At 39.4% G+C, this 19041-nt stretch overlaps 1 protein-coding gene across 2 annotated transcripts in view; it reads left to right on the top strand.

Annotated features, from left to right (window-relative positions):
- LOC108304799 (collagen alpha-3(IV) chain) overlaps positions 1 to 19041 on the top strand; it is a 147110-nt gene that overhangs the window by 74950 nt on the left and 53119 nt on the right. Inside the window, exons 4-18 of one of the 2 annotated variants that reach the window (XM_017529110.2) lie at positions 2663 to 2707; positions 3320 to 3364; positions 4321 to 4383; positions 5942 to 5995; positions 6800 to 6826; positions 7678 to 7755; positions 10174 to 10236; positions 10365 to 10400; positions 12305 to 12346; positions 12570 to 12647; positions 13448 to 13510; positions 14075 to 14134; positions 15407 to 15451; positions 15715 to 15768; positions 16992 to 17033. In XM_017529110.2, the coding sequence (XP_017384599.1) occupies positions 2663 to 2707; positions 3320 to 3364; positions 4321 to 4383; positions 5942 to 5995; positions 6800 to 6826; positions 7678 to 7755; positions 10174 to 10236; positions 10365 to 10400; positions 12305 to 12346; positions 12570 to 12647; positions 13448 to 13510; positions 14075 to 14134; positions 15407 to 15451; positions 15715 to 15768; positions 16992 to 17033 (795 nt within the window). Of the gene's footprint in view, positions 1 to 2662; positions 3225 to 3319; positions 3365 to 4320; positions 4384 to 5941; positions 5996 to 6799; positions 6827 to 7677; positions 7756 to 10173; positions 10237 to 10364; positions 10401 to 12304; positions 12347 to 12569; positions 12648 to 13447; positions 13511 to 14074; positions 14135 to 15406; positions 15452 to 15714; positions 15769 to 16991; positions 17034 to 19041 lie in introns of both variants that reach the window. The other variant, XM_017529111.2, reaches the window with a different exon arrangement.

The following is a 19041-nucleotide window of genomic DNA, read 5'->3' as shown; positions in this document are numbered from 1 at the left end:
AAAAAAAAAAAAAAAAAGAATATGCATAAGGATAATGTATGGAATATGTAAATAATCAAGCCACAGCCAACCTGCTGCGTATGTACTCTGTGTTTAGTATTGAGCCATCGATTTCTTTCTGGATCTCATTTACTCCTCACATCGATCCCACAAATCATGACTATGGTGACTTATAACATAGTTCCCATAATTACCTCCACTACCTGGATGCGAAAACTAACACAGCGCATTGGAGTAATTCTTCCTGGGTCACACAGCCCACAGGGAGCAAAATAAGAGTTCAAGCCTAGTTTTACATTGTGTGGGGGGTTGCCCTCACACCAAACAATTCACCGACTCTCTGGATACCAACTGGGTACCCAACAATTCAATTATGACATTAAATACCTGGGGTTAGTGCAGATCCCATATGGTAAGGGCTCGGTCCCAGAGAACTGTCCCCACTTCAAGACTAGTCATACGTGGTGGGTCCTCAGTTACCCATAATTCTGTCCAACTTGGCTACAAATAAATCATAGGTTCCCATGGCCTCTTCCTCTGGTTTGATAATTAACTATAGAGCCTCATAGGACTCATGGGAACATTTATCAGTTTATGAACAAGAGATGAAGAGATATATCAGAGGAGGTCCAGAGGATCTCAAGTCCAGGAGCTTCTGTCACCATGGAGTTAAGGTGCACTACCTCCTGGAACGCGGATGTTCACCCACCCAGAAGCTCTCTGAATGCCATGCTTTAGGGATTCTTAAGGAGGTGTCGTCATTTGGGCAGGATCAACTGTAAACTCAATCTCCAGCTCCCCCTTCCTCACTGAAGTGTGCGGCTGGAGCTGAAAGTTTCAAGCTTCGAATCATGGCTCAGTCTTGCTGATGACCAGCCCCCATCTGGGAGCCCACCAAGAGTTGCTGCTTAAAAACAAAAGACACTTCTATCACCCAGGATATTCCAAGGAATTTAGAAGCCCTGAGTCAAGAACTGAGGTCAAACATCAAATATTAGAACAAAGATGATCTTTATGCTCCTATCACTAAGAATATTAGAAGGGTTTTGGGAGCTCTGTGTCAGGAACCAAAGGCATAGAACAAATATGTATTTCTTATGTCACATACATGACGCCAGAATCAAACTCTTGAAACCAAAGAAACTAAATCCACACCCACAGCTTACAAGTAAAAATGCAAGAGCTTGCTGTTTTCCAGTAATTCTGCCATTTCCCTGTCCACCATATTCATGTATGTGTTCTCTTTGTCCATTTCTCCTTCTTCTCATCCTAATTTTGAAAAAGTCACTCAGAGTCTGGGCAGAAACTGAACACTGACTTCCTTTAGGGTAAGGACTTGGGTTTTCCTCCAGTTTCACTGGTAGAACGAGTTTGCCACTTCAACCCTGGACTTAGATCAGCCTAATGCCATTCCTTTCTTTAAAAAAATTGCGTTCTATACCCTAATCTGCTTGATTCTCTTCAGCATTTCTTTAGAGATTCTACAATTCATTAAAATAGTCGTAAACACATGGTGCTTAGTATGAGTTACATGAGTGCAGGCATTCCATAAAATTAATCCAGAAAACCTGAGTGCCCTGTTGTCACAGATTCATATTTTAAAGCATATAAAGCTTTCAGATATCTATTAATAGCTACAAAAGATAATACAACCAAAGGCAGACAATTAGAGGATATTTAAACCTGACCAAAAAGATGTCTTAGATTTACAAGATTTCTTAGTTTTAAATGTTTTCTACATGAAAAAAATTTACAGTAAGAAAGTAAAACCTGCAAGTAAAACCTTTTGCTTTCTGTATAACATGAGTAGAATCCTGTAGAGAAGGGGAATGGCTTTGAACACAGTCACACACCCAAGAATTCCATCTCAGATGGGAGAGACTGACTTTGGCCTTGACAGTGCAATCTCAGGGGATTCTGTAACAACCCTTTTCTCGAACAATAATAATAATAATAAAAGAAAACATACTGACACTCTCTGGAATGATAAAAATGGCTTTTGGACAATGAAACTTTCACACCACATGGCCTAGCTGAAACAGTCTCCATTTAAGGTTATTCTCCAAGAAATAGGGCCTCGAAACTTAATGCATTGTGTGCCCAAAGCAAGCTTATCTCTGGTTCAGGCAGTCCTTGCTTGGCTATTTATTTCCTTGTGCATGTCAGGCACATTTTGTTAATACAGTGTTTCTTGTGCACAGAAATACGGCTGCCATTCTCATCCACCATTGTAATTGTGTCATTCATTTTTATCGGACCCCAGCAGCTGTGTGGCTAATTGGCACTTTTGCAGCAGCACATCACAGACTTTAATGTGTACAAGAATCACTAAAGAATCATGTTAAAAGGGCAGATTCTGGATCAATAGTCTGGGAGGTGAGGCAGATCTAAGATTCTACATTTCTAATGGGTTTCCAGGTAATGCTAAGGCTGCAGGCCCCAAGCCCCACTTTGAGTAGCAAGGGTTTGAATGAATTTTTGTCTTTTCTGATAAACAGTTTAGCTCCAATGAAATAAACAAGCCATAGAATCTTATTAACAATGAAATAATCACAAGAGCGAAACAGCTTGGCATGTGAATAAGCCTGGGTTTAATATATAGATTTCTTAGTACCAAATGATTTTCAGAGTGTTTACTTTTTCTTTTTTCACTTGAATCTAGGGCTCTCCAGGACTTCCAGGACTCACTGGTGCCAAAGGTGTAAGGGTTAGTAGTCCAACCAGTCCATCCTGATCGTTTGATGAATTCATTCTTCTTTTTAAAAGATCAGCTTTGCACCGTATGAGTTACACAAATGTCATGAAGGCGTACACTGCATGTACGCCTATAGATGAAGGTGAAGAACAGGTAAAACTCATCCATAATGATAGATGTCAAAAGAGTGGTTACCACATTAGGGGCAAGTGTTCAACCAAGAAAGGGCATGAAAGAACCTCTGGAGCGATAGAGAAGCTCTGTGTCTGATGGGATGATGGTGTACAAAAGTGCACGTAGGTCAACATTCGCCAAGCTATTCAGTAAAGCTGGTCTCAGAAGACTGGAGCACTTTATAGTATACATATTGTACTTTAGGAATCTATCCCCAAAGCCAAAAATAATCTTAATGATATCTTTTTAACAATTACATAAATGTGAGATTTACAGAAGTTAAACCTTTTGTTTTGTTTTCCCAATCGTTTCGAGTTATTCCCAGTTATAGCTGCAGAAAAAGGTTATTGCAATGGTAAATACATTTATGTTTATAGATTAAAGATGTTTAAAGTTTTTTTTGTTGTTGTTCATTCTTTTTGCCACCCCCTCCTTTTTTTCTGTCTTCAGGGAATAACTGGATTGCCAGGATTTTCTGGTTCTCCTGGACTTCCAGTAAGTAATAGGAAAAATCCGTAGCTAGAAAATTTAAAGTAAGCTCATTTTAATAAAGAAGTTAAAACAGTTGTACAAGGAAATGTGTGCTAATACATTTGTTACATGAAGAAAATACCACCTTAGGATGGTATATGATATTAGTATGTGGATTTATATGATATATGAGTCAAATTGTACTTCCTGAAATGCAAGCAGGATAGGATGGGATGGGATGGAATATGAAGGATAGTTAAATTATATAGTAAGTCAGCCCTCCAAATCCATGGATTCCATATCCATGGATTCTATCAATCAACTGTAGATTTAAAAAAAAATTTTAAATAATAATAAAAAGTATCTAAACTAAAAGCCATTACAGTATAAGAGCTATTTACATAGCATTCACACTGTATTAGGTATTATAAGTAATCTAGAGGTGATTTTAAGTATACAGGAGGATATGTATAGGTTATGTGCAAATACGATATCATTTTATATAAGAGATTTGAGTATCTGTGGATTTTGGTATCCATGGGATCCTGGAACTAACCCCCACAGGTACTGAAGCAAACTATATATTACAAGCTGATAGGATAGGACAGGATAGGATAGAATGAAATGATTGTATTTAATAGCATAGAATAATAGTTTCATCTGTGCATACTTTCCTCTTCTTTTTCCCTTCCTTTCTCCCCAGCTTAATACAGTGTGTTAAGGGACTTTATTTTATGGATAAAAGGCTTTCACTTTATCTGAAACATCCACATCTCACTTGATAAGTCTTCATTTTAATCATTCTATTTAGTTTGTTGTTACTGAAATTATATACAAAACCACAATGTACATAATTACTACTCAACCATATAAACAATCATTTATATTTCAAGAGCTATTTAAATCAGTCCGTCTTTTTCCTTGGGTTCGGTGCTGTTTCTCGGGATGGCCCTCCTCATTGAGATTTGTTCTTCCTCCAGGGCACCCCAGGCAATACTGGACTGTATGGACTTGCTGGTGTACCAGGATGCAATGGTTCTAAGGTATGTACTTTTCACACAGAAGATGATTAATAAACAAATTTACAAGAAAAAAACAACCCCATCAAAAAGTGGGCAAAGGATATGAACAGACACTTTTCAAAAGAAGACACTTATGCAGCCAACGAACATAGGAAAAAAAGCTCATCATCACTGGTCTTTAGAGAAATGCAAATCAAAACCACATTGAGATATCATTTCACACCAGTTAGAATGGTGATCATTAAAAAATCCAGAGACAACAGATGCTGGAGAGATGTGGAGAAACAGGAACGTTTTTACACTGTTGGTGGGAGTGCAAATTAGTTCAACCATTGTGGAAGACAGTGTAGCGATTCCTCAAGGATCTCAAACTAGAAATACCGTTTGACCCAGCAATCCCATTACTAGGTGTATATACCCAAAGGATTATAAAACATTCAATTATAAAGACACGTGCACACGTATGTTTATTGTGGCACTGTTTACAACAGCAAAGACTTGGAACCAACGCAAATGCCCATCAATGATAAACTGGATAAAGAAATTGTGGCACATATACACCATGGAATACTATGCAGCCATAAAAAAGGATGAGTTCATGTCCTTTGCAGGGACATGGATGAAGCTGGAAACCATCATTCTCAGCAAACTGACACAAGAACAAAAAACCAAACACCACATGTTCTCACTCATAAGTAGGCGTTGAACAATGAGAACACATGGACACAGGGAGGGGAACATCACACACTGGGGCCTGTTGGGGGGCTGGGGAGCTAGGTGAGGGTTAGCAGGGAGTAGAAGGATTGGGGAGGGATAACACTAGGAGAAATACCTAATGTAGACGACGGGGGAATGGATGCAGCAAACCACCATGGCACATGTATACCTATATAATAAACCTGCACGATCTGCACATGTACCCCAGAACTTAAAGCATAACTTTTAAAAAATGCTTTGCTGAATGACTGAATCAAGATGAAGTGGCAATGAAAGGCAGGCAGGCTTTCCTTGAAACATTCCTTTAGGCCAGAACCAATAGTAAGATTTGGAGCCAGGAAACTTCCCATTGTCTTTATCCATATTCCTTACTTTCGGTCTTTTAAGGAAAGTTCTCCCATAGAAAGAAAACTGGGAGCTCAACTGGTTGTTTTCATCTGAGGTTGTGTACATAAATCAGAAACCAAAGCACTGAGTGCAGAATTTGTTTTGGGGAAGGAAAGACTGAGCTTTTCAGTGTTCACTCACCTCCTTTTGTTTTTGAACTGAGCTCTCCTTTTCTCCAGAATGGTGGCCATGAATGAACTAATTACTCAAGTTTGAAGGAAACAGCAATTAAAAAGTTCTTGGCACAATTAGACTTTGCCATTTATGCACAATTTGAGAAACAGTATTCTAATCCTGTTTTTAATTAAGATAATGGTTTTTTGGTCTTCAGCCTCATGACCCAGTAGCCATAAGGAATTCGGATTACTTTGTCTAGATTTACCATTGCAAGGTTGGAAGCGAGAAACAGGAAAAATATCTGAATAGCCTATTCTAGAGCAACTAAGAATAATGACAAACTTTGTATGTCTTTTAGGGTGAGCAGGGGTTTCCAGGACTCCCAGGGACACCAGGCTACCCAGGGATCCCGGTAGGTTTGCATTTCTAATTTTCCATCAAAGACATAAAGTATAAATAAAAGTGAACTACTCCATATGGCCATATACACAAATCTGTCATTACTTTAGCACAGTCTGGGAAAGCCAATAGTAGACATTCAACTAATAGGGAATGGATGAATACATGCATTATGAGTGTAAGTTTAGCAGCTGAGACTTTATTTTGCTTTGAGACATCCAAATGGAGATGCACGACAGGCACTTTGATTCATTCAGAGAAGAGGTCTCACCTGGTGGTGACTCAAGGAGTCAGAGTGAGGAGAAAGGGGGCTTGGAACTGAGACTTAGCTCCAGCAGTAACGTTGAGATCAAGGAGAATGAGCCAGCAATAAAGGAGTGGCCCTGGTGGTAGAAAGAAAACCAGCAGGGGTGTATTATGGAGGCCCAGGAAAGATATATTGTAGTAGAAAGAAGTGGCAGACAGCTGCTGCAAAGTCCAATCAGAGGAGGACTGACATGTTGGCATTGGTTTTAGCAACATCAGTATCATGTCTGACCTTAGCAATGGACAATTCCATGGTAGGATGGAGCAGGGGGCAGATTTGGAACTGAGGAATGAGTGGGAAATGAACAAAATGGGAAGTTTACAGGTGAGACAAGAGAGAGACAGGACAATATGGTGGGAGGTAAAAGATTCAGGGGGCCTTTGATTTGTAAGCCAGTGGGAGGTGTATGGTGGGGAGGGGATGCACAATAGCAGAGAGGGCACAGTAGACCAAGTAGGAGTGTGCGCATTTGATTTTCTTCTAGTTGTTCATAGTCTGCCTTTTTCCTAGGGTCCTGCTGGTTTGAAAGGGCAAAAGGTAAGTCACTGGTGGAATACTGTGGCTGAAAATCTCTAATTGTACATATAAAAAGGACTTCTATTAAATAATGAGACTTAAGTCATTACAAATAAGATTTCATAATCCAGACCTTAATCATTCAGAATCAATAATAATGAGGACATATTTATTTCTATTAAACGGTTCCTTCTGGCTCTTGTCATAATAAGTCTTAAATATATAGGTTTTGTATCATTCTTTAAGAAAGCAGAGTCTAGGAGAAGAGAACTGACCTCATGCTCAGGGCCCCACATTCTAGAGCTGGAACTGCCACTATGTTGGGTGTCTTGTGAAATGATTTATTACCCCTAGATCTTTCTTCTTTCCACTGTAATTTTTTTCTTTTTTTGAGAAGGAGTCTTGCTCTGTCACCCAGGCTGGAGTGCAGTGGTGCCTTCTCAGCTCACTGAAACCTCTGCCTCCTGGGTTCAAGCAATTTTTCTGTCTCAGCCTCCCAAGTAACTGGGATTACAAGTGCATGCCACCATGTCTGGCTAATTTTGTATTTTTAGTAGAGATGGGGTTTCGCCATGTCAGTCAAGCAGGTCTTGAACTCCTAACCTCGGGTGATTGACCATGTTGGTCTCCCAAAGTGCTGGGATTACAGGCGTGAGCCACTGCACCCAGCCCACTGTAAATTTTTGATTGTAGAAAATATAAAAATGCTTTGAATTCTTCATAATGGAATAACTACAAAATCTGAAATCATTTCTCTAAGTATATATCTTCAAAAGGACTTTTATCTTTGAAGAAATATGACCTTGAATAAGCATTTAAAGGGGTTTTGAAAATATAACTGATGATGTTTGATGAAATTCTTCATTTTCAAGGGTGCTCCTGCTAAAGGAGACGACATAGAACTTGATGCAAAAGGGGACCCCGGGTTGCCAGGGGCTCCAGGACCACAGGTACAGCACTTCAGAGAAGATCCCTACTATTCTCAGTTTTTCACTCTTTCTCTCCTTTCACCTCTTTCCTCCATCTCTCTTTTCCCCCAAAGGTCCCTCTCACTCTCTTAAAAAGATTTTAAATATAAACTCCTATTTATTGTATTTACATGTCTGGCCTCATTTCATTCTAAAGCTTTCACTCTATTCTGGAAAACTACATGATGCTGATATACAAAGATGATTTTAGTATGTTTTTTGTTCTCTTCTTCACTCTCAGTCACCAAGCTTGCCTGAATCTCACAGGAATAGTTATGTTCCACTTAGTTTGTATTTGTTGAAAATAAGGATAGATTTGTATCACACATTGAATACCATTTAAAACTATAATGTTAAATAACAGCCCTATTTTTAAATTTGCATAATGGTAAAATAAGAGATTTTGATTTAAATGCAACTCTCTCCAGTTGAAGTCTTTGCTTTTCTGGTTTATACATATGTAGCCTGAGTGTGATCCAAAAGGGATAGATACAAAGAGACACAACTGCCTTTGGGGCTGTGAGGGTTTTACTTTGTGATTCAAAAAGACCCTTTCTAGACCTAAACCACAAGCAAGTGTTAACTGTCAGGTTATAGTTATATATAACCAGAATTAATGTTACATATATATATATATATATATATATATATATATATATATATATATAGAGAGAGAGAGAGAGAGAGAGAGAGAGAGATGGAATCTGCCTCTATCACCCAGGCTGGAGTGCAGTGGCACAATCTTGGGTCACTGCAACCTCTGCCTCCAAGATTCAAGCAATTCTCCTGGCTCAGCCTCCCGAGTAGCTGGGATTACAGGCATAAGCCACAATGCCTGGCTAATTTTTGTATTTTTAATAGAGACGGGGTTTTACCATGTTGGCCAGGCTGGTCTCGAACTCCTGACCTCAGGTGATCCGCCTACCTCAGACTCCCAAAGTGCTGGGATTACAGGCATGAGCCACCATGCCCAGCCAATTAACCAGAAATATTTTGACATAGTTCAGAATTATATGTGGAAATTCCTGGTAGAGATGGGCTATTTGCCTAAGTGAGTTTGAGTTGAGGCTGTTGAACTCCTGTATGGTGAGCCATCCCAACTGAGGATGTAAAGTTAGACTAGGAGCTGCAAAAAATGCAGAATGATGCAATTGGGAGCTTCTGAGAAGAGATGCAAGATATGGCGTCTCTTGCTTTTTTCCTTAGAAAACATTTAAGAGTCCAGATGCTGAAGGCAGGGTATCCAGAAAGAAAGAGATAATAGTATTCTGAGATATTGACACATTCTTTAAATGTGTATTGATTATCATCTATGTATTAGTCATTATGGTCATGCTGAAGATATAATGATGGTATATTTGATTATATAAGAAATATTTTTACATGCCAATTATATGCCAGGGGCTATTTCTAGGCTCTAGAAATATAGCAGGGCACAAATCAGTGAAAATATAGATTTAAGTCCAGTCATGGTGGCTCACACCTGTAATCCCAGGACTTTGGGAGGCAGAGGCAGGCGGATCACCTGAGGTCAGGAGTTTGAGACCAGCCTGGCCAACATGGTGAAACCCTGTCTCTACTAAAGATACAGAAATTATCCAGGTGTGATGATGTGTGCATGTAGTCTCAGCTACTTGGGAAAGCTGAGATGAGAAGGTCTCTTGAGCGTAGGAGTTCTAGGCCAGCCTGGGCAACATAGTGAGATCCAGTCTCTTTATATATTTATTTATATATATATATATATATATATATATATATATATATGTGTGTGTGTGTGTGTGTGTGTGTGTGTGTGTGTGTGAGTGCACCTTCATAGAGCTTACCTTCTAGTGGGGGAAATGAGTAACTCTATGGCATGCTAGTAATAAACGCTAAAAATAAAAATAATGCAGGAAAGCAGAATAGGAAGTGTCTGGGTTGGAAGGTGAATTTCAACTTTGGATAAGCAGGAAGGCTTTACGCAAAGGATGACAATTACATAAAGACAAGAAAAGGAAAAGGGAGTGAGTCATACAGATACCTGGGAAAAGGGGATTCTAGGCAGAGGGAGAGCAACTGGCAGGCCCTAATGTAGGAGCATATTTGGCCAAAACAAGAGAGAGAAAGAAAAAGGGAAAAGAAAAGAGGTAGGAAGAAAGAGAAAAGCAAAATTTTGAAACTTCTCAAGTAAAGCAACTACTCTGGTCATTTTCCCAGAAACGGTATCATGCAAATGGTCCTGCCAGCCTGTTACACACGGCAACACACTTTTTGATGTTTGTTGTAATTAGCTGCAGTCACTGAAAAGGAAGGTGTTATGCTCTTCTGAATGTATTAAAATATTTTAATGCATTTAATTAATGGACATTGTTATTAAGTGAGAAGTCAATTCAAACTCACTCTTATTCTCTTAATTTCAAGGGTTTGCCAGGCCCTCCAGGTTTTCCTGGCCCTGTTGGCCCACCTGGTCCTCCAGGGTTCTTTGTGAGTATGAAGTCATCCTTGCTACAGACTCTGTCAACTAACAGATTATTTATTATTAAAAAGTTATTAAAATAATTTTCTGGTTGAATGTATTTTCTGCTATGATTTTCATTTGTGGATTTTTCTAGGGCTTTCCAGGAGCCATGGGACCTAGAGGACCTAAGGTAGACTACAGTTCCTATGACGTAACAGCTAGAACACCCTACTCAATCTCAAAGCTAACCCTGGTCTGATTCTGCATGTGGGTCACTGTTAGGCACCTCTCTGAAACTCACAAGGATTCCTGGCAGGAAAGAGCAGGGCTAGCTGCTCTCACCTCTATTCTCCCTGCATTTCAATAACTTGATCCCTAATATAAAGAGTCTTTAATTCAATTTATAAGAAGGTACTTATCAGGAAAAAGGCAAGGATTCTTAATCCACAGGTTTTCCATTTCTGATCATCTCACACAACACATTATCCTCTGAGTTTTTGTAGTGTGCTGCTTCACAAAGCCAACCTGGTCTTATGCTAGTAAGTAAAAGATGACTATTTGTGTGCTCATTACACAGGGTCTTGCATGCGTTTTTGTTAAGACCAGACCAGGCGCAGTGGCCTGCACCTGTAATCCCTGCACTTTGAGAGGCTAAGGCAGGTGGAACACTTGAGTTCAGGAGTTTGAGACCAGCCTGGCCAACATGATGAAACCCTGTCTCCACTAAAAATACAAAAATTAGCCGGGCATGGTGGTGCATGCCTGAATCCCAGCTACTCAAGGGGGCTGAGCCAGGAGAATCTCTTGAACTCAGGAGTTGGAGTTTGCAGTGAGCCAAGATTATGCCATTGCACTCCAGCCTGGGTGACAGAGAGAGGCTCCATTAAAAAAAAAAAGTCCAATTGTTAGTTTAAGTATAAAAATGTTGAGTGAGACTGAGCCCCAATAGGTAATTAGTCCTAAGCACAGTATCTCCTACTATCAGGTAGTAGTACTATTTTATTTTATTATTTTATTATTATTATTTTGTTTATTTTTTTGACACAGAGTCTCACTCTGTTGCCCAGGCTGGAGTGCAGTGGTGCGATCCTGGCTCACTGCAACCTCCACCTCCTGGGTTCAAGTGATTCTCCTGCCTCAGGCTCCCAACTAGCTGGAATTACAGGTGTGCACACCACCATGCCTGGCTAATTTTTTTGTATTTTTAGTAGAGATGAGGTCTCACCATGTTGGCCAGGCTGGTCTGGAACTCCTGACTTCAGGTTATCACCTGCCTCAGCATCCAAAAGTGCTAAGATTACAGGCATGAGCCACCATGCCCGGTGTTGGGTAGCTTTTTATACAAGGTATTTTCCAAAATGCTTTTGTATTTATTTTCTCATTGATACACATGCACGCACGCACGCACGCACACACACACACGCACTCGCTGAGAGATGGATAGGTTCTGGTTAAGTGAATTGTCCAATAGACCGTACAGGGCAGAGCTGAGGTTTAAAGTGTTTTGATTCCTCTACAGCTTTTGGTCTAACTGGGGGAAGATCTGCGCACTCAATGTTGATTAAGCAAGCAATATTCGTTGAAATGATGCAACAGCCATCATTAGTGAAGAAACTATTCACATTAGACTCATGTCACTAAATTACTAGTGAAGTCAGGTAGCTGGAATTCTATTATTAGATTCCCTATTAAGTACTGAATTTCAGAATTCTGAAATGCAGCTACTCATTCTTACTTTTAAAACAAGAAAACAAGGGCATGGGGAAGTTAAGTAGCTGGCCAGTGGGATCAAAACTAGCTACTGCTGAGCCAGAAAAAGATGCTCTGAGCTGGGCTCCTTTCCCTCCCCCGCACCCCTGCATGTCAGCATTTGCCATGTTAAGTAAGTCCTTTAAGCTTTCTGCATCTCAAGAGCTCCTCCTTTAAAAGAAACATATCAATGCTCTTCTCTAAGAAATAGCTAAAATAATTTATCATTCTAAAATTAAAGTTACAATATAAATGCTCAGTTACAAATATTGGAACTTTGATGGGCTTTGACTATTTATTCTTATTTATTTTTAGAAAATAATTTGGTTTTGTGTTTTCTTACAGGGTCACATGGGTGACAGAGTGATAGGACAAAAAGGAGAGCAGGTAATTTAAATACTATGTTTTATTAGCAGACAAGATATTTTGTCTAGAGCATATCAGCCTATGCCATTTACTTACTGGCCAAGGAGAAATTAACATATCTTCCTTTGTTCTATCTCCTGGTACAAGCACTAAAGGGGAAAAGTAGACCCTTCAAACGTAGTAGTAACATTGAAATGCTGATGCTGTTGTTTATTATCTCACTCCTGAGTGTTTTTGTCTTTAGGGTGTGAAAGGGTTAACAGGACCCCCGGGACCACCAGGAACAGTTTCTGTGACCCTCACTGGCCCAGATAACAGAACGGTAACTCTGCAATTTTACGATTAGGGTTGTGCCTTCCTGTGTCTAAGATGAAGTCCTTGTGACCCTGAACCTCTTTTACAAGCTCTTGTTGTCTAAGCCCAGCTCAGCCTAGCTCCCTCGGCCAGCTGGAACTCCAGGATTAATTATTTCCTGTCCTTTACTCGTAAACCTGAAAATATTATGTGGGGAAGATGTGAGGCTCCAGCCTGGGCAACAGAGTGAGACTTTGTCTCAAAAACAAACAAATAAAAAAAAAAAAAAAACTTTCTTTTAAAAAAAAAGTTTGCAGGTAGTTTCAGTGAGTTCACAGGTATAAAATTTAAAATGTGAGGCTGGGCACGGTGGCTCACTCCCATAGTCCCAGCATTGGGAGGCTGAGACGGGTGGATCACCTGAGGTCGGGAGTTCGAGACCAGACTGATCAACATGGAGAAACTCTGTCTCTAATAAAAACACAAAATTAGCCAGGTGTGGTGGCACATGCTTGTAATCCCAGCTACCTGGGAGGCTGAGGCAGGAGAATTGCTTAAGCCCAGGAGGCGAAGGTTATGATGAGCCAAGATCATGCCATTGTACTCCAGCCTGGGCAACAAGAGTGGAACTCTGTCTCAAAAAATTAAAATTAAAATTAAAAAATTGAAATGTGAGAAATGGAAGGTCTAATGGGTTGTGTTAACATGAGACACATTGATAGTTTGTAAACCCAGTTTATTGAACAGATAGAGGATTTGTCCCACTGTTGAATCAGTGAAATCTCATTTCATCCACTTGCAATAATGTTAGACTGTTTCTTTTGGCAGAACCTCAAGGGGGAAAAGGGAGACAAGGGAGTGATGGGCAAGCCTGGACCTCCTGGACCCTCAGTAGGTTATTTAAAGTTATATTGTACCCACAACACAAAGTAGAGCCTTAGTATTTAGTTTGATGTATGTTTTACCTTGTTTTTTGTTTGTTTGTTTGTTTTTTAAAGAAAGTAAACGAATAAAGAAGGGCTACTCCACAGGCAGAGCAGCTATTGCTTTTAAGTCTTAATACTTAAACTACAATAACATTTGACCTCAGAGATCATGAATACACTAGAGTTATTTTACGGCCACTCCTAGCTGAAATCCTTGCACTGTTGTACATGCATCCAATGCCACCCATGTTATGATTTATCTTCAGCATCAGCTTTTTTAGCATCTGTTTTTTAATTACTATTCATCAAGATTTCTCTCTTAGATGGCTCATTTAAACATGTTTAAAAGATTTCTCTCTTTTTTAGCATCTGTTTTTTAATTACTATTCATCAAGATTTCTCTCTTAGATGGCTCATTTAAACATGTTTTTAAATGGTAGAATAACCAAAAGGGACAAATTAATGAAAATCAATGTAAGCAAAAAAACTCAATAATTCTTAAAACTTGACAATGCTCTAATTCATATAGGGACTGCCTGGAGAATCATATGGATCTGAAAAGGGTGCTCCTGGAGAACCTGGCCCACAGGTAAATTTGGAAATTCAGTGCCATATGCAACTTTAATTAGTCAGGACCTGGGACTCTTTAGGTTATGGGAACAAGATATCAAACTCAAGCTAGCTTTAAGTTAATTTTTGTTCTTTAAGATTTGGGAAGCAAGATTTACTTGCTTAAGTATCTAAGAAGTTCAAGGCTGAAACAGGGTTCAAGGACTTCAGAGCCTGAAAAAATAAGGGCAGAATTCCCTCTCCATCTCATTTCTGCTTCTCTCTGCATATCAGCCCCATTCTCTCCTCTGATAAATGATCTTCCATGTCAGGGGAGATGGGGAGAAAGAGCTACTTTGCAGCCGACAACTTCAGGATAATGGCATTAAAGGAGAAAGAGAGCATCTTTCTCCCTGTGTCCATTTATAAAATCCCAGGGAATTAATCTCATTGGCCCAACTTTGTCATATATCTCACTCTGGAAAAAAGGCTGCAACCAAGAGAAAGGGGTACCATGATTGGCCAGGCCAGTGGGGCAGTGGGCTACTGAGATTGACAGTGCCATCAGAACCACCCAGAGAGGGGAAAGAGCAGCCCCCAAAGGAAATAAAGCAATCTGTGGCCAAAAGTACGCAGTTGGGAAAACAGAAGCAGCAAGGGCCCACTCCCCCACTCAGATCCATTTTGGAAAAACTTAAATTCATATATTGTGTTAAATCTCTAATAATTACACATTGGGAAAAGTAAAATCTATAAAAATTATTTGCCTAATAAAACATATTCAATGAACACGATTTTTAAATTTTATCAGGAAGGGCAAATCCATCAAAGTCAATCCAAGCTGTCAGTTGAGATACCACACTATATCTTTTATATATGTATTTAAATACAGGCACACCTGGGGTGCAGGGAATTATCAATATTTCAAATAAATAAATAAATGGACTGTGAATATCTTTCTTTTTCTAGGCTTCCTTATTTACTTCTCCACCCAGTGTGTTTTTTATTTTCCTTCCAAGCTTAGGATGAACAGCATCAACTCTAATTTAAGTTTGGCTGTTAATATTCTTGCTTCCTTCCTTCTTTGACTTTCTCTAGTTTCCCATTCTGACTGGCTTCTGCCTGCCCTGGAAAGAGGGGGTCATTGTGTATTCTGTGGTTAATAGTTTGTCCTTCTAACACCTGGTTGAGGAGCCTTACTCGGACTTCATGCCTGAGGTCAAGAGAAGATGATCATATCACTTAAGATTTTGATATTTGTAAAGTTATCCATATTTATTAAATTTCATGTTTTTATTTGTTTTTGCTGTAGGGAAAACCTGGAAAAGATGGTGTTCCTGGCTTCCCTGGAAGTGAGGTATATAGACTTGATTTAGCCCATGGAGGTAGTGAAACTGTCATTCCTACTAGATGAAGAAGGATTTTTTAAGTCACTAAATAGTTATAAACAAACAAAAAGCCTACAGCTTTTAAAAATTGCATTTGGGAATCATAGTTTTACATCTCCCAATCGTCTGAGCACAATGCTTGGTTCCAGAAGAGTTCAAATTGCACCTGCTCCCCACAGAAGCAGTTGGCTCATGTGTCTTCTGACCCATTTCCTTTTGTTCTTTTCTTTAGGGAGTCAAGGGCAACAGGGGTTTCCCTGGGTTAACGGGTGAAGATGGCATTAAGGTAAACCTCTTCCTAATATCCTATCCATAGCCTTTTTAAATAGGTTGGGTTTTGCCTATGCTTTTACTTTTGCCTATACCCTGGACCTAAGTACAAGGGATTATAATAACAGACTTCATTCAAATACCCTACTAGGTCTGTTAAGAAGAAAAGAGAGATATGGCAACTTTACTTAAACATTTGAAGGGTATTATTGATGGAAATATATTAAATTTGTTCTGTGTACTTGAAGTTGTCTGACTTAGAACCAGTGAGATTTCAGCTTCCCATAAGGAAGAGGCTGAAAAAGATCTACAGTTGTAGGAAGTTTGTGGTTATTTTGAGATCAAGCATAGGCTGGAGTTCAAGTCTCAATCTGAGTCGTGATACGTTGAAAGGTCGTGATCAATTAGTTGTGAACTGTATTCTGCACTTCTGACAATATGTGACAGACATTTTCAAATAATTGTAGTGATATGTTTCTTAAAGGCAGGGATATGTTCTGAGAAATGCATCATTAGCTGTTTTTGTCATTGTGCGAATATCATAGAGTGTATTCACACAAACCTAAAAGGCAGAGATTGTTGATCCTAGGCTACAAACCTGCACAGCATGTTACTGTACTGAATAAATAGACAATTGCAACACAGTGGTGGGTATTTGTATATCTAAACATAACTAAACATAAAAAATGTTTAGTAAAAATATGGTATTATAATCTTATGAGAACACTGCCATACACATAGTCCATCATTGACCCAAACATCGTTATGTGACACATGGCTATATTGGTAGGTATATGTGGAGATTCAAGATTTATACTTTAATGGTATCACTTCCAGTAGAATTCTGAAATGCCTTCTTGAAGGAAAGGGGGTTGGTTGTAGCTGTGACACTTGGAAATTCATATAACCTACAGTCTGATATTCCTGTGACTCTAACCTGGGTGAGAACACAGGAATGTGCAATGTACATGAGCAAGCATTGAAGATGGTGTTGTCAAAGAAACCTGCAGAACCACCAGGTCAATAACGACTTCTGTACAACCTTGTAGACAGGATTCCTTACCCAAATACGGGCTCTCCAGGACAATAATTTAATGTCAGTGTCCCTTTAACTTTGATTTGGTTTGTACATGACATCTAAACATCAATCTATTGTTCATTTTAACTATACACTTTGCTTTTTATGTGTAAATACTTTGGGTGAACATATATACAATTTGTAATCATCTTTCATTGTAGGGACAGAAAGGGGACATTGGCCCTCCAGGATTTCGTGGTCCAGTAAGTGTGATTAAATACAGTGCTGTGTTTGATCAAGTCCTTTAAAGTAGCAAGGAAATTTTGAATCAGGGTCTCTCATTAACTGGGTGAGAGAGATTGTAACATTTACCTTTTTATCAAACCATGGCAGAAAATAGCTGGTCACTATTTGTCCCTTTGACAATGGGTAAATATTTCCATGTGGCCCCTGGAATGCACTAGTGATGCCCATGCTGGGCTATGGAAGAGAAGAAAAGCTTTGCTTAAGCAGCCCATGCCCAAGGTGATCCTGCGCCTTCAGGCTAGAGGAGGACAGCGAGGCACTGAGGGGTAAAGAAGCCAACTTTTCCTCCCCTCCACCTGGCCCTGCGTTATGACAACTCCTGAGCTTGTAGGCAGCAGAAGCTAAGCTACGGGTTTAATACATGGTCAGCAAAAAGCAATCATTCCAGCCCAAGCTCTGTGTAGGAGGCAGTGCTCCTCTTCCCAGCAGATACGTATTTAATGTCAGCTCCTAACTGCAGAGCAGCCACATTCTATATTCTGTGACTCTGCAGATGAAGAAGAGAAAGGGAATCTTGACTCTGAAGTGCTGGTATCCATTCATCTCCTACCTCAAAAAACAGTGGTTCTCACATTCAGTGTGCCAAGCAAGGCTGCCATGAATGATCATGCGGGTTGAACAAAATGGCACATGGTGGCCAAACAGTCATGAGGGGAAAGGGTGTCCTGTTAAAAATACAGTTCTCAGACCCCCATGCTCAGTAATGTAACTCAGTAATTGGAGGGGGGCCTGGAAATCTGCATCTTTACACTGAAAGCAAATGATTTGGATGCATAGAGTCCTGTCTTAGCCTGTTTTGTGCTGCTACAATAGAATAACTGAGATTGAGTAATTTATAAAGAACAAGAATCTATTTTCACAGTTCTAGAGGCTGGGAAGTCCAAAAGCCAGGTGCTGGCCCTTGATCTGGTGAGGGCTTTCTTGGCTGCATCCTCACATGCAGAAGACAGAAGGGCAAGCTGGCCTGAGGCTGCTGAAAGCCTCTTTTAATAGGGCCTTAATCCCATTAATAAGAGAGAAACCTTCATGGCCTAATTACCTGCTAAATGCCCTACCTCTTCATTCTATCACATTGATAACACCTGAATTTTGGAGGGGGCACATTCAAACTATAGCAGTCCCAAAATACTTCAGTGGAGTTGCCAGGAAGATAAATGAGCTATGTTTTGAAATCACTTAGCACTGTGCCCAACACTTGATAGGTGCACACAGATCATTACAGATTTCATGGTGAACATTATTATATTATATTATTAATATAATACTTTTGTGATTGTATACATGTTGCTTAACCACAAGGCTCTTGTTACTTCATCTTAAATAAGTCAACAAAGTAAATGATCCATCTACCATATGAAAAAACAGAGGGTTTTTATTTTTAAACCTTTGATATTTTCACCATTTTTCTTTCAAGATAAATGTACTCAGTGCTAAATGAAATCTACATTTCCATTCCATTACATTTCAGAGGAATTCTTAGCACGCCTCACTGTGTATTTTCTTATATTCCATTCCATATAACTGTTTGCTGATTCTACTAACCTCAAAAGAAGTTCTACTAGGAAGACAATGGTTAGGAACACCAGCAGTAGGTCCACTGAGCATGTCAGAAATAATATTGCTCGACTCTTGCAGGTCAATGGTGCCCTGAAATTTAAAGAAACAATAAATACAGTATTGTTTTGATGCTCGGGTTCTATACACTTCCAAAATGGAAATAAGTTTAGTCCACCAGGACCAGCATTTTTGAAAAGTGAAGTAGAATAGAATAAAATGTATCGGGGTTGATCATGTGTTGTAATAATAAGTCATTATTTTGTGAAACTTTAATTTTTCTATAGCTATGTAAGTATACATATAAATGTGGTGTGTAACCTGGATCACATCATAAAGTGTATTTCTAATTGGAAGCCCATAAAATATCTGATGCTGTGACACCAGAAAGGTCTACTTATTTAAATTTTT

The sequence above is a fragment of the Cebus imitator genome, unplaced genomic scaffold, assembly GCF_001604975.1.
Source record: "Cebus imitator isolate Cc_AM_T3 unplaced genomic scaffold, Cebus_imitator-1.0 Scaffold57, whole genome shotgun sequence".
Taxonomy (NCBI): domain Eukaryota; kingdom Metazoa; phylum Chordata; class Mammalia; order Primates; family Cebidae; genus Cebus; species Cebus imitator.
This window is presented reverse-complemented; position numbering and strand designations above follow the sequence as displayed.